The 16,915-nt window shown below is 43.5% G+C and overlaps 1 protein-coding gene across 1 annotated transcript in view; it reads right to left on the reverse strand.

Moving 5' to 3' along the window:
- Positions 1 to 16,915, reverse strand: part of LOC142501959 (solute carrier family 2, facilitated glucose transporter member 3-like) — a 47,789-nt gene that overhangs the window by 19,243 nt on the left and 11,631 nt on the right. The window contains exons 2-6 of the mRNA XM_075612594.1: positions 16,530 to 16,628; positions 11,237 to 11,397; positions 8,653 to 8,893; positions 8,090 to 8,252; positions 7,126 to 7,313 (exon numbers count right to left, since the gene is read on the reverse strand). Of these exons, the coding sequence (XP_075468709.1) occupies positions 7,126 to 7,313; positions 8,090 to 8,252; positions 8,653 to 8,893; positions 11,237 to 11,397; positions 16,530 to 16,628 (852 nt within the window). The remainder of the gene's footprint in view (positions 1 to 7,125; positions 7,314 to 8,089; positions 8,253 to 8,652; positions 8,894 to 11,236; positions 11,398 to 16,529; positions 16,629 to 16,915) is intronic.

A 16,915-nucleotide genomic window follows, 5' to 3' on the forward strand; every position in this document is an offset into this window, starting at 1 on the left:
TTATGGTTTATTTTGCCTTAAAGGGACAGGGTACCCATTCTTTAGTGTTAGTGTGGACCAATAATACCACTATGCTTAAAGCCTAAAAAAAACGTTTTTTTTTTAAATAGCCGACGTCAAATGTCTGTTGTGTAATGTACATAACCATGTAAAACAGTGTCCCTTCGGGCCATACGATGATGAGGATGACAATGATGACTCATATGTGGCCCCAGGAAGAGAGCTTTACCCACAGAGCACAGGACCCCATAACCTTGGAGTCAGTGACCAGGAATTCTGAGCCATGCCGGCTAGAAGGAAACCAGGTGACTTTCTAAAAGATTCAATATGCTGGGCCTGTCATGAACCCCAAATTCTCAAATATTTACAGTGGCAACAGGAGCAGCACAATGAAAATTGTCTCCCACAGCTGCAAAAGCAAGCAACACATTGTGACTGCAAGAAAGACGTGGAACATGATAACAGGGAGTGTATGCTCAGTACTACTGATGTCTCTGGAGTTAATAAAACAAAGAGAAAGAAGAAGAAAAAGAACTGTATTACTCAAGTCACAGAGGAAGTGACCAAACCACTTGAGCCTGCGATGCCAGGACAACGTGTGTCAGAAAGGCGCCGAGATGTGCTGTGGACCAGAGTGACAGGTGAAATTGTCACGGGAACGTCGGCCAAAAGAAAGGAGGAGCGAAGGGAAGCTGAATCCTTGATCCAGCATAAAGAGGTGCATTTGGAGTTGACGATAACTCCGCAAGAGATGAAGACAAGTCTGTCGACTCTGAAAGAGAAGTGCTATGAAGTGTACTTGGAGTTGAGAACTCCGTAAGAGTTGAAGACAAGTCTGCCGATTGTGAAAGAGAATAGTCAATGCTAAGTAAGGGAAGACAACCAATGTTGTTTAGCCTTCGGAAAGGCTGATCGCTTTGGAAACGATCCATGGAAGTTGTTAGCTGGATATATCCAAGGGGAAGCTAGACCCAAGGGTCGACAGAGCCCCTTTTGTTAGAAACGAGGGGGCGCCACGTGAAGGCAGGTTTGTCGATTGATAATGAGAGGCTCTATATTCACATCAATTATCCTTGTCTCAAAAAACGCCATCTCCAAACGTGGATCAGTCCAGACGGAAAGACTAGAAACCAAATTGACTACATATTAATCAAGCAAAAATGGAACAAATCAATCAGTGATTGTAGGTCTTTTTGGGGACTTGATGTGGTAACCAACCATGCTATAGTTTGTGAGAAAATTCACCTTAAGTTCCAAAATAGGACAAAGAAACCAATTCAAAGACACTCCAACATTATCAGTCTTCAAGATCCAACAACAAGAGACCAAGTTCAAGAATCGCTTTGGGATAAAACAACACCAACTGCCCAAAAACCCAATTCAGTAGATGAAGCATGGTCGCTCCTCTGACAAAAAATGCAAGATACAGTCAGTCAATGTATTCCACCATGCGAACAACAGAACAAGGACTGGATTTCACATGATACTATCCATCTTTCTCAAAGACGGAAAACAGCACTTGCAAATAACAACCACCCTCTTGCTACACAGCTCGCCCGTGAAATAAAAAGGAACGCCAGGCAAGACAGAGAGCTTATTACAATCTTATAGCCGCTGAACTTGAAACTGCTCAATAACATGGTGATTATAGAAAATTCTTCAGACTGGCCAAAGTTACTGCTGGCAAATATTCAAACCCTGTCAGCCAATGCATCAATGACAAAAACAGACATAAAATTACGGACGTGGAAGCTAGATTAGATAGGTGGGGCGAACATTTTGAAGAGCTGCTTAATCGACCCACCTCCTCTCAAAGGTGACATTGAAAATCCGAATATGCTTACTCATGGGCCATACAACATTTGCGACACCCCTCCAACCAGAATTGAAATCGCCGCAGTCATCAATAAACTTAAGAACAACAAAGCCCCAGGGGATGATGGTCTTTGTGCTGAATTCTTCAAAGCTGGTGAAGTTCATGTTATTGGCGCTATGGAAGATGTTCTCTCACTTATTTGGGAAAAAGAACGAATCCCAAAAGAATGGGAAACTGCGCTGCTGCTGCCCCTACACAAAAAAGGAGCAAGAAGTGATTGGAAAAATTACCACAGAATCTCCTTGATCAACCTGGCGTATAAGATACTGGAAGCCATAATACTAAATCACATAAAAGATGGGCGACAAAAAAGAACACGTGAAAATCAGGCCGGTTTTAGAGCAGGAAGAGGATGTATTGACCAAATTAGTGCATTATGACAGGTAGTAGAGCTGCGACAAGAGCTCAGGCAATCAACTTACATAGCCTTCCTAGACTTTACTGCCGCCTTTGATATCATTCATAGAGAAAGCTTGAGGAACTTACTAAGACTGGATGGAATACCTAATAAATTATGTAGCATAATTTCAGCCCTTTACCTCCGCACATCCTGCAAAATAAAAGCCTACAATGAGGAAAGTCACGAATTTACAATAAATTCCGGAGTTGGGCAAGGGGGCATTTTGTCACCAACTTTATTCAACATTGGAATTGATGCTGTCCTGACAAAAGCATTCTATAATCAGTCGGGAGGTGTGATCGTTTATCCAAATAACTTTGTACTGACTGATTTAACATTTGCTGACGACATTGCTCTGATCACAGACTCATTGGACTCGTTACAGTGCATGGTGGATCGAGTGACAAACGGGGCCCGTAAAATAGGCCTAGTTTTGAGTAGTTGTAAATCCAAACTTTTAATGTGCTGCAACCACCTAGTTGACCCAACGATCCACATTCAAAATGAGCTCATCGAGACTGTAGACCACTTTACCTACTTTGGAAGCAATATTACCGGAAATGGAGACATCTCATCAGAAATAAACGCTAGAATACAAAAAGCTACATTTGCGTGGGGCTCACTTCAGAAACTTTGGGCCAGTAAAGTCATACGCTTAAAGACAAAAGTCCGCATTTACAAAGCTGTTATTCTACCGACTTTATTATACGGTTGTGAAACCTGGCCGGGAAAGATTCCACACCAACATAAACTGGACTTATTCCAAAATTGGTGCCTGCGCCGACTAACAAAAACCAAATATACAGGTAGAACGACCAAAGCAGAAATTCAACGAAAATACGACGTTTCCGAAAATGTGTCGGCCGTTATAGAAAATAGACGGTGGCGTTGGTTAGGCCACTAATTGCGGATGCCGACACATATAATTCCAAAAATAACCCTAACGGCTGAACCTGGTTAGACATGGAAACGACCGAAGGGTGGCGTTAGGTTTACAACATTGAGATACTTTAAGTGAAAAGCTGAGGACCTGGTTATGTGCCCTTTCAACCTTAGCCGAAGAACATTTAATGAAGACTGGTTATACCACCCAACAACATCTAGCCCAAGACCGCAAACAATGGAGACAAATTTTCATGGACGTTGCCTATACCCACCCTGGGTGAAGAGGCAGAAAAAAACAAACAAGAAAGGAAAAGAGGAGGTAGCTAAATACCAATCTTCAGGCCCAGAAGGCCTGGTAATTGCTCCAAAGGGAAAATGCCTGATTTGGAAGTCAAGAAAAAAAAGGGGGGGCGACATTGGACATTTCCGAGAAAGATGCTGGTACACGGGAATTGTGCATGGGCCGCTCCACAGGACAATGTTACACTGGGGAGGAGGATATGTGATGGAGTCACTAACTCAGTATGCTGGAGTGAGGAGCATAGGAGTGCTTCTAGCATACAAGCCGTTAAACTCCTCCTGGAGAGGCTACATGCACCTGCAGCTAATTAAGCAGGAATAACTCCTGAGAGACTGCAGGTTTAAAAGGCAGGAAGTGGCTTACACAAGCTGAGTTAGTTTTTCCCCAGGAGTGTAGATGCTTCTCCCAGCCAGGAAGGACCTTGGCTGTTCTGGTTCCCCAGCCCTGCAGGAAGCAAGGCTGCTGGGACGCCCACCCAGGATAAAAACTACCATGGGCTGGATACAGCCTGCTCTCCGGAACCGGCGTTCCTGATTGCTGTTGAAGCTACAAGGAGACCATGGGATAGGAATCCCTTCCAATAACAGATAAGCCCTAAATAAGATTCAGCAATGTTTAAAGACTGTTGTTTGAATAAGATAGGACATGTTTTGGGCTGACAACCAGCTTAGCTGGCGGCACCGTTAGAAAGGGCCAGAGTAAAGTTTAGTTAGTTTCCCTAACGGGAATAGTTATTTATTTTATGGTTTATTTTGCTTTAAAGGGACAGGGTGTCCATTCTTTAGTGTTAGTGCGAACCAATAAAACCACTATGCTTAAAGCCTAACACTATGTCTGATGTTTTACTGACCCTGCCGCGAGGCCATCCTGCCACAGAGGGTGAGAGAGGAAGAGGAATGGTGAAGCAGCACCCTAGTAGATCCACGTTCTAGTAGCCGTGCTGGTACTGGAGAAGTGTAGTATTATCATAGGTTCTAATACCTTAAATGGACCAACATGAGAACTCTTCAAAAGTGAAATATGGAAATAAGACAGGTGACATTTTGAAAGCTTTGTACACGTGAGGAGGAGACCTGTGAGGCGCTTAGAGCTCTATACACTATAATTCCATCTATGGCCCAGATCCACAGAGGTCCGATTAGTCAGGGCTCCCAATGGTCCAGTATCAAAATTGATAACGGACGTTAGTCTCCCTGAGCTTAACGGAGAACCACGAAGCTGAATATATGCAAAAACCATGTTTTGTTTGATTTTTTTATGTATGTAAATACAAATATGTAAGCAAGAAAACAAAAAAATATGTAGTTCTCCCTTAATTAATATGAAGTGGGTGTGATTAATAAAACGGGAACAAAGATAAATTGAAGTTGTGGTGAGTTATCACTTAAATATCATTAGGTGAAAAGCAACATGTGAAGGCTTGATAACAAACACAAATAGCAAATATAATAAAAGTAGTGCAAGTATTTCAATAGTTAAATGTGATCAGGTCCCCCCTGCCATCAATATAAGATATAATATACATGAACTAAGTAGGATATTGTTGTGGAAACGTAGCAGCTTTCAAATGAACAAGGTTCCAATTCAATTAAATGAGAAAAAATAAAGCGCATTCTCCAACAATTATACCAACAATGTATTTAAAAGGATGTAGCTAATAACAGATAGGTACACTCAAATGGTTAGTTCATATGAAACTTGATAGTGTGTATAGAAACACACTTGAACCCACTGCATGAAGCTGAAGTGCGGATATTGTCCTGTGAATACTTTTCACAATTAGCATGATAGCTGCTGGAGGAAGATGCAAGAGGGTGTTAGCCCCTCTATTAACCCGTCGAAGACGAGGATCAACCTCCTAAATACTTGTTCGTCTAAATAATGTCACTACTCAATGGACATTACCTTGCATCGCATCCAGCGTTTGTCTGGTAAGGATTAGCTGTCACTAATTCCAAGCGATATCCTCTTGACGCCTGTATATAGAGCTCATTGTGCGTATCCATGTGTAACGTCCTGCACTGTTGATAATGTGAAAAAACCGACAGGAAGAGCTTTAGGTTGTGAGCCCAAAGGGCGTCCGTGCTCTGTCTCTCACTCACGGGTATACGTCCGGCCTCACTTCTCTCAGCTCAGTGATGAGCTGCATGCACCGCTGTGAGAGATGGATCCAAAAGAGGTCTCTGCAGTGAAGCTGGGAAGATTCAAGAAACAGAGTTCCAAAATCACCCAACGCGTTTCGTCGCATCTCTGCGACTTCCTCAGGGACAGCTATTCATTTGTTCAACTGAGCAGAGAGGCCGGACATATACCCGTGAGTGAGAGACAGAGCACGGGTGCCCTTTGGGCTCACAACTTCAGCTCTTACTGTCATTTGTTTCACATTATCAACTGTGCAGGACGTTACACATGGATATGCACAATGAGCTCTATATACAGGAGTCAAGAGGATATCGCTTGGAATTAGTGACAGCTAATCCTTACCAGACAAACGCTGGATGCGATGCAAGGTAATGTCCATTGATTAGTGACATTATTAAGATGAATAAGCAATTAGAAGGTTGATCCCCGTCTTCGACAAGTTAATAGAAGGGACTAACACCCTATTGCATCTTCCTCCAGAAACTATCATACTAATTGTGGAAAGTATTCAGAGGACTTGAGCTCACAATATCCGCACTTCAGCTTCATGCAGTGGGTTCAAGTGTGTTTCTATACACACTATCAAGTTTCATATGAACTAACCATTTGAGTGTACCTATCTGTTATTAACTACACCCTTTTAAATACATTGTTGGTATAATTGTGGAGAATGCGCTTTCTTTTTTCATATCTAAATATGTGTGTGTGTATATATATATATATATATATATATATATATATATATATATATATATATATATATACATATATATATATATATATATATATATATATATATATATAAACTGAACTGTGGGGTGGGGGATAGGTTTCTTAGGGGGTGTGTGTTATGGGATAGGCACCCTGGGGCCAGAGGTTTAGGCCACCCAGTGGGATTAAGGGGGAGGTTAACCCCTTGTATGCGATAGCAGTTGTACCGCTATGTCATACAATGGGTAGTAGGGTAATAAGAGTGTTTGTATTAACCTCTTGGCTACCTTAGTGACCATGAAGGCATGCAAGCTTTCATGGCCACTGTGGCTTCTAATTGTTTAACACTTAGGTCCGGTTAGCACCTAACGCAATTTCTTTTGCCTTTAAGTCCTGCGTTCACTTTAACAGCCTACTGTGTCTCTGCGAGGAGGTGTTCCGCACCTCTTTTCCACATCAATAACACCAAGAGCCGTTACAGTTACCGGCAGCCCGTCTTAGCAATAAGATGGTCCTTAACACCATTTTTGGGAGCTTGGAAGATCCCCATAGCACTAAAACAGGCACTAATGCCTCTGAAAGAACTTAACCGAGTTCTGTGGATCTGGGTCTATGAATGAATTTCATGTTGGTCTATGAAAAGGGTAGATACACAGTGGCTGACATGACACATATGAAGGATAATATAGCATATATGTAGGTGGTATAAAAACATAGAGGGTGAAATAAGGTAATATAACACATACGCAGAGGGTATTATAACACACAGTGAGAGATATAACACACAGGGTGGTATATATGGTTACTCACAGCATTGATCCCGGACAGCTGTTGGGACAGTTGCAGCATGATGGCGATAATTATCGGGTGCCGGTATTGTCTGGAGCTGAATAATTCCAGGAAGGACACCGGCTTCTCCTGTGCCATGCGGGCGCTCTCCTCTTTCATCTCCTGGATATCGTTAGCCACATCCTGAGAACCGCGCAGCTTCTGCAGGACTGAGCCCATGTATATATCATATATACGCACACTGCATATATACTGACTAAAACTGTGTATGTATATGTGTGTGCGCATGTGTGTATATAAGAAGCAAAAAGTGAAACACTGAGTGCTCATTTGCATGTCATTACCCAGAATCCCTGGCTGCAGTGGAAGCATTGTATACTAAGAGATAATGGGGAAAGGCGGGGTTGCCGACCTCTCTGAAATATATGAACGTGCTGACAAGTGGGATATTTATCTTTGCTGTACGGTGGTGGGGTTTCATAACTTCTTTACTCCCCATAACTTACTTTGTGTACATATATATATATATGTATATCTTTATTTATATAGCGCCCACAATGTACTCAGCACTTTATAAAGACAATATAGTACAGGGAATTATAATACAATAAGCGCAACAAAGTCAGTCAATAGGAAAGGAAATCCCTGCCCTGGAGACCTTACAATCTAAGTGTATATATGTAATTCTATCCCACAAGGCAAGTTCTATATATAGCAAAGTGTGGCATAGTGTGTTCACATTCCTCACTTCTCCCTCTGGCTTCTGTTTCTAGAACAGCACAAACCTGTCCCCTGTAGAAGGTGCTTCACCTGCACATCCAAATGACCTCACAAATCAATGATGGCTAGATTCTGATGCCAAGCAGCACCTAATGGGTACCGTTAAGATAAACTTAAGGGGGGAGTTTGCACAAGAGACCGAAAATTGTAAAAATGGGACTGTAGGTCATCGTGCTGATATTACACATAATGACACAGTACTCACTGTCATGTGCCTTGTCCTGCTCGCCCTTGATGATGAGGAGGTATCGGGGGCTCTCAGGACAGAGGGGGAGCAGCGCACATTGAATAATTGATAGGAAAACTGTGAGACCCAATAACAAAGGCCATAGAGTCACCGACCCCAGGATAAACTCCAGCCCAAAAATCTGAGGGATGAGAGAAAGAAAGAGGTGAGAAGGTGGAGGAGGAAAGAGGAAGAAGAGAGCTAAAAAGGGGGAGAGATAAAGAAGGGGGAGAGAGGGGGGAGAATGAAAGAAGGAGGTTAGAGAGGGAGAGAAAGAGCAAAGAGGGGAGGGAGGGTTAAAAAGAAGGAAGAAAGGAAAGGGTGGGGAGAGAGATGTGAGATAAAGCAAGAGGAAGGGGAGAATGGAGAGCAAGGCAGAAAGAGAAGAAATCAGTAAGGCGGGTGGGGGGGAGAGATGGAGAGCGTAAGGGTTAGTTATATAGATGACATTTATTCCCATGCTATTCCCAGGTGTGACCACAAGATGTCACAAGAGCAGCACAGAGCACAGGATACTGTTCCACACACAGCCTGGTACCCACCTGAGCCACTAGGATTCCAACCACAATGCCCAGCTGGTTGAGGGTCCCCAGTGCTCCACGCAGCGCGGTTGGTGCCAGTTCCCCAATGTACATAGGCACCAGACCAGTGCAGAACCCACAGTAAATCCCGATGACAAAGCGCCCGATAATCAGCATCTCTGGAGACCAGGCAAGTTTAGAGAGTCCCATGAGAGCACCTCCCACTAGGGCGGCAACATTCACCAGCAGCATGGCATTCCTCCTGGGGGGAGAGGGTATATTTACAGGGGGGCTATATATAATGGGGGTCTTTATATACAAGGAAGTCTATAGATACATGAGGTACAATATATATATATATATATATATATATATATATATATATATACACGGTTTTTGACAAATCACCAAAAAATCTACTCGCCACACAAAAAAAATCTACTCGCCACCTAGTACCAAACGTGTGCTGCTTGGGCCAATATTTACTCGCCCGGGGGTTAAATCCACTCGCCCGGGGCGAGCAAATGTATAGGTTTGTCGAACACTGTATATATATATATATATATATATATATATATATATATAATCAAAAAATAAATAGATGATACCGTTCTGTGGCTAACGAAATGCTTTTATTTGTGCGAGCTTTCGAGATACACTGATCTCTTCTTCCGGCGATGTTACAATGAATGAAGCAAGGATAACTTAAAAACAGTGTCTCTTGGAATGTTATCTGTGCTTCTCCTTCCCCCGTGTGGATGTGTTTTATGGCTGGAGGTGTCAAAGGGTAACTGAAAGCAAGTGAAGAAAGAGTGTGTATGTGTATCAGTGTGAATAAAAATGAATAGAGAGCCCACAGTATAAACGGTGCTCTACACAAGGTGTGTGTGAAGTGAGAGGGATATAAATGGTGTGGGTGGGTGTGGAAATGTGAGAGTTTGTAGCACAACTAAAAGTGTGTGTGGATACTATGTGGTCCCTGTTGGTGTATATGGATGGAAAAATAAGGAGTATTAGTATGTGTGAGAGACAGCAGTGTGTGCATACATATAGCACAGTATGTACAGACATGGCCTTTAGCGCTCATGGGAAGAGAGTTCGCTAGTGTCAGTAATGACTCATAAAATTTCGATCTCTGTTTAGGCCATTGCTAAGTGTCCCGAACAGTTGCATAAATTTGTATTCATGCAACCGTCTCTCTTTCGGGGTTTTAAGATTACCTTTGAGTATGGCAACCCTCAGATCGTTCATCTTATGGCCAGAGTCAGAGAAATGTTCGCCAACAGGACTGTCTCTTGTTCCGCGTGTGATGCTGTGGCGATGCAGGTTCATTCTCTTGTTTAGCCCCTGTCCTGTCTCACCTATGTAGTAGCAGCCCCCTGGGCATTTCATGCACATGATGAGGTACACGACATTGCTGGAGGAACAGGTGAACCCTCCTCTGATTTTGTATTCCCGATTCTTGTGTGGTATTTGTATTGTGTCCGCTGTGTAGAGCATTGCACAGGTTTTGCATCTTGGGTCCTGGCATGGTTTTGTCCCGCATTCAGTTGTACTGCGATCTGAGGGTTGCCATACTCAAAGGTAATCTTAAAACCCCGAAAGAGAGACGGTTGCATGAATACAAATTTATGCAACTGTTCGGGACACTTAGCAGTGGCCTAAACAGAGATCGAAATTTTATGAGTCATTACTGACACTAGCGAACTCTCTTCCCATGAGTGCTAAAGGCCATGTCTGTACATACTGTGCTATATGTATGCACACACTGCTGTCTCTCACACATACTAATACTCCTTATTTTTCCATCCATATACACCAACAGGGACCACATAGTATCCACACACACTTTTAGTTGTGCTACAAACTCTCACATTTCCACACCCACCCACACCATTTATATCCCTCTCACTTCACACACACCTTGTGTAGAGCACTGTTTATACTGTGGGCTCTCTATTCATTTTTATTCACACTGATACACATACACACTCTTTCTTCACTTGCTTTCAGTTACCCTTTGACACCTCCAGCCATAAAACACATCCACACGGGGGAAGGAGAAGCACAGATAACATTCCAAGAGACACTGTTTTTAAGTTATCCTTGCTTCATTCATTGTAACATCGCCGGAAGAAGAGATCAGTGTATCTCGAAAGCTCGCACAAATAAAAGCATTTCGTTAGCCACAGAACGGTATCATCTATTTATTTTTTGATTATTGAAGCTTGGCTAACACGGTACTGATACCTCTACATATATATATATATATATATATATATATATATATATATATATATATATATATATATATATATATATACAGTATATATATATATATCATATACCAGGAGTGCTATATATAAAGGGTGATTATATACATACAGGGTGGACTATATATACTGTATATAGTTTTATACATGCAGGGGGTATTATACATACAGAAGGTACACTGGATATAGGGGTCTACATATACAGGAGGTTCTGTACATACATGGGGTACTATATATACAGGGGTGTACATAAACAGGGGAGTCTCTGCTTCCTTCATGTTTCCCCTCCCCTTCCCCATAGTCTTTCTTCCACCCTCCATCCACCTCCTCACCTCCCAAATCGGTTGGCGAAATAGCCCACGCAGAGGGAGCCCACCATCCCCCCTACAGAGAATATGGCCACGGAGAGAGACCAGAGGGAGGTGAGCAGTCCATCTGGCATCGCCCTCCAGTAACGACGCTCGTATGTCTGGTTATAGAACGACCTGATGATCTGCAAAGACCAGCAATAATCAATTAATCAAACAGGCTGTGACAAGACATGGCAGCCAGGTGTCACTCTTTACAGATTTATATAGGCATACAATGCACATATACACTGCTCTGCACACACACATATATATACACAGCATATATACACACACACATTATATATAAGGACACACAGTACACCAGTAAATGTATTAAAACACACAACATATATCAGTAACTTACAATTGGGACAAATAAAATGCGCTCAGCTTGAATCCGGATTTTTGAACACTTAAGGAATATTAAGAACATTATGAGAAATGTCTTAGATAGACGCAAGTCTCTGACATTTTTATTATCTATTTATCCAACCCATAAAGGTTCTTTATTTTGTGTATATATATATATATATATATATATATATATATATATATATATATATATATATAATGTATATATTATATATATATATATATAGATATGTATATATGTATATATACATATTGTCATTATTAATTAATATATCTTCACTTATTTATTGCACTTAATCAAATTGATACACATTTATGCATTATATAGTTTTAGTAATTAGTTTGATGATAATTTGGGTGACGCCAATGTACATATTCCTGAATTCTCAACCTCCATTGGAAGATTCAGTGCCTGAGAGTGTAACCGACATGGCTTTATACTGTATACTGCTGTCTTTTACCTCTGCGATAATTCAAAAGAGATCCCCTCTCTTGTTTGAGAGCCCGTTGGTACGCTTGCTCTGCAATATCCTTAGCATAATGTGTATGTTCAAACTTTTAAGAGATTAGCCTGATCCACAAATGATGACACTTCTATACAATTCCTCCTAAAACGAAGGGATTGACTATAGGGGATATTGTGTATCCACTTAGTGTCATGATTGCTAGAAGGCTCCAAGTAGAGTCGACAGTAACACATACTGTACTTTTTTAGAGAAGGTTTTGGTACAAATAATGGAGTTGCACACTGTTGCACTGTGATTGTGGTATACACAGTATTTAGGTGTCTAAAGATTAGGATTTTTGAACACTTAAGGAGTATTAAGAACATTACAAGAAATTTCTTAGATAAAGGCAAACATCTACAGTAACATTTTTATTTGATCATTTTTTACAGATACACCAGTGTGACGCCCAAGCACTGCATTTTTAAGCTTTTGAGTCCCTCAAAGATAATATTAGAGTAGGTAGGTAACAAAGACTTACAGTTGTTACGGGGGGAACAGTACTGGATTTTCACATTTAAAACCAAACATCCTTTTGATTTTAACGATGTGGTAGATATCACTCCTTTTTTTTTAAATGAATGTATTCCTGAGTTACTGTAGTTTCAAATGAGATGTTTTCCATATTTTTCTGATATTAAAATTATTATATACGGAACACATTTTTGAGTATCCTCTGGCCATCCCAGGGTGTGTGTGAGTTTATCTACTCACAGAATGTTTGATTTAATCATGTTTTATTTATTTATATATTATCTGTTTTGTAATTAAAAATATGTATTTATTTGTTTATGTACTCCATCCCTGCAGAACCTGGGGTGTACCTGAATTGGTGATCGGTAGCGCCTCCACCTATATGGGATTCCGCTGTGCGTAATTACCCCGTTAGAGGACAATAAAGAATACACACGTGTAAAGCATAACAGTTTTACTATACACCTCGTAGCACGAATAATAAGAAGATAGACACTCACAGACGTCACAGGGCCATAACCCCTCACCGTGCCTTTCCAACATCATGTCCACACCCCTGTGGAGTTTACCCCAATATACCGAGGTGCTCCTAGCACTGAACCGTTCCAGTCTCCCAAGCGCCAACCCACCCCCAAATGTGTGAGACAGCGCTGCCCCACTAAAGTGGTGAGTTGGTGCACTGGTGAGTTGGGTACCTGCCGGGTGTGTCCACACCCGGGCGAGCAGATGCTGTAGAGGTTGATGGGATCCATGGATCCGTTGCTGTAACCCTCGAAGCCTCCGCCTCTACGTTGGGTGGTGTCCCGCCTGGATGGTGTCACCATGAAGAGTGTCCTTTGCTGCAGGTGATGGTCCGGTCCCAGACCACCTGACGCCAGAGCGCAGCCGCGTCCTGTCTGTGTCCCTATCTCTGGTGCTACAAGGGCAGTGTCCCTAACTACTGGGGCGGTCCCTGCGGCAACCATAAGCTGAAAAGTGAGTTGGGGCCTAACAGGGGGTATCTGGCCCAGTGCAGGTGCCACAGACACCTGTACACACAACCTACCCCTTCCTTGTCCCAGCTCCGACTGGCATGGTCTGCAGAGTGTGAGAAGTATCAATATCCTGAGCAGGGAATCCTCTCAGCCCTATTGGCTTAGCTGCGTCCATGTGACATGCCCCAGTGCATCGTGGGGCTTGTAGTTCTCCTTTGAGCCCTTCCCTGCACTGATTGCCTACTCTGCGCATGCATGCGCTTCCCTCTAATGACCGTCGCAACCTGCGGTGTTCTGCGCATGCTTAAAGATGGCGGCTCCCTGCACTTACCGGAGGCTCGTGCACACTGCACCGGCACCTGCGCGCCCCCGCAACGCTCCCGGCACCCACCTGATGTACTCGACTCTGCAGTGAAGGTGAGGGCTTACGAGGGACCAGGGCTACACAAGCATTTGCCAAAAAATGCATTGCCTGTCACTGTATTTATCTGTACCCTAAAGGGGCACAGATTAATACATTAGCAGTCAATGGGCAATCACAAACATTAAAATAAATACAATAAAAACACCTGAAAAAAGACATTTACATACATTCAATATTTTACTTACCTTTAGAAGTCTTCACCCTCCGAATTCCGGCGTATCAGGAAGCTCTCGTACCGCAAAGTCATCACCCGCAATCCAACGCCATCCTCATTGAAGATCAGCATCAGGTAAAAAAAAATCTTCTTTCTTTGATCTTCTGTCACCTTCTTCTATCTTCATCTGTCATTGTTTTCTTCTTTTCTTTAATCTTCTTTCTCTCAGTCCAAACCCCATGTTAAATCCACAACGGATGTTGTCCCGTCGTCTTCTTGAGCTAAAATCAGACGTAATAAGCCTTATATGGGGCCTGTGACGTCACATTTTAGGGTCAGATGGTACAGCTCCAATCCGATTGGACGCCGTATCATGTGCCCACCTCTTTTAAAAAATTTTTTAAGGATGTGACGTCATCTCCAAGGGAGGTACAGTTAAAAAGGATGTGACATCATTTTAAGGGAAAATGTCACATCCTTTAAACTAATGTAACATATCACATGGTACATAAACCAATGGGATTGTCTTCAATTCCCTTGGCTGTAATACCATGTGATATGAGACATGTGGTTTTAAGGATGTGACGTATCCCTTGGAAAAGACGCCACATACTTAAAAAAAAAAAAAAAAAAGAGGTGGGCACATGATACAGCATCCAATCAGATTGGAGCTGTATCATCTGAACCTAAAATGTGACGTTACAGGCCCTATATAAGGCCTGTTCCGTGCCATTTTAGCTCAAGAAGACGACGGGACTTATTTAACATGGGGTTTTGAATTGAAAGAAAGAAGATTAAAGGTAGTAGCCCTAAGAATGGATGTTTAGGCCTATCCGGTGGTAGCAGGAGTGTGGTTAACTCCTTCATTAACTTAGTGGTATTAACCGCTAAGATAATGAAGGGGTTATCCCCACCCGCAAACCCCCCCTCCCCCGCAAGGCCTAAACACCCACCAAGGGCCAAATACCACCTTCACCCATCCCCACTACCCATAATAAAACGTCCGCTGATGGTTAACCCCTTCATTGCCTTAGCGCAGCGGTGCGCAAACTTTTTGAGCCGTGGCCCCCTTCCTGGGAGCTGCAGCATTTGCCCCCCCCCCCTCTCCCGATGGCTCGGCGTCAAATGACGCCTCCCCCGGCATTTCATTTAAATGCCGTGGGGAAGAGCACGGGGCCTCTGTAACCGCCCGCGCCCCCCTACAAATTCTCCCGCCCCCCAGTTTGCACACCGCTGCTTTCGCTGAGGTAATGAAGCTATTTTAATAAAATTTTTTATACTAGTGTAGATGAGCAGGGGGTCTCCGGAGCAGAACCGCGTTGATTTGAGGTCCGGGGATCCCCTGCTTCCCGAGATACAGGCCCCGTTATGGGGTGCTGGTATCTCCTATGCATTTTATTCCCACTGTCACGTGACGCGAGACATTTAAATGCATAGGAGATACCGGCACCCCATAACGGGGCCTGTATCTCGGGAAGCAGGGGCTCCCCGGATGTGAAATCAACGCGTTTCTGCTCCAGAGACCCCCTGCTCATCTACACTAGTATTAACATTTATATTAAAAGCCTGTGATTGCGGGCGAGGTATGCACAGGGGGAGGCGCCTCTCTCTCTGCAGCTTGTCCAAATCGCCGGGTGAGCCCTTTTGAGAGAGGTGATTATCACACCGCCGGCTACTCGCCCGTTTGGGGAATTTTGCTATCACAGGTAATCGAGGCTTTCTGATACCGTGATAGCAACGCTCAAAAAACCTGGCGGCGTAAATGGCCCGGCGATGTTTTTTATGAAGGTTTACAGAATAGGCCCCATTGAGTGGGAACTGCCTTTCAACTAATGAAACTGCCCCCGAATAAATGAGACTGGCCCCAATGAATGAAACTTCCCTCTAATGAGTGAAACTGCCCCCCAATGAGTGAGACTTCCACCCACAGTGACTGACTGCCCTCAATGAGTGAGACTGCCTCCCGGTGAGTGAGACTGCCACTCACAGTGACTGACTGCCCTCAATGAGCGAGACTGCTTCCCACTGTGTGAGACTGCCTCCCGGTGAGTGAGACTGCCTCCCGGTGTGTGAGACTGCCTCCCGGTGTGTGAGACTGCCTCCCGGTGTGTGAGACTGCCTCCCAGTGTGTGAGACTGCCTCCCGGTGTGTGAGACGGCCTCCCGGTGTGTGAGACTGCCTCATGGTGAGTGAGACTGCCTCCCAGTGTGTGAGACTGCCTCCCGGTGAGTGAGACTGCCTCCCAGTGTGTGAGACTGCCTCCCGGTGAGTGAGACTGCCTCCCGGTGAGTGAGACTGCCTCCCGGTGAGTGAGACTGCCTCCCGGTGAGTGTGAATGCACTTTTCCTTCTATTGATCTTTCGTTTCTCACCTTTTCTGGAGCATTTATCACTCCCGTGTTGTACCCGAATTGCAAAGAGCCAATCGCTGCCACCGTAACAGCGAAAACCAGTGACCATGTGACCCGCCCCTATGAACAGAAATAAAACGTAAAGAGACATTCTTATAAAGTGGGTATCCACAGCGCTCTGCACATAGGAATGATACACACCGCTCTGCACATAGGAATGTTACACAGCGCTCTGCACATAGGAATGTTACACACCGCTCTGCACATAGGAATGTTACACACCGCTCTGCACATAGGAATGATACACAGCGCTCTGCACATAGGAATGTTAAACAGCGCTCTGCACATAGGAATGTTACACACCGCTCTGCACATAGGAATGTTACACACAGCTCTGCACATAGGAC

The sequence above is a fragment of the Ascaphus truei genome, chromosome 8, assembly GCF_040206685.1.
Source record: "Ascaphus truei isolate aAscTru1 chromosome 8, aAscTru1.hap1, whole genome shotgun sequence".
NCBI classification, from domain to species: Eukaryota; Metazoa; Chordata; class Amphibia; order Anura; family Ascaphidae; genus Ascaphus; species Ascaphus truei.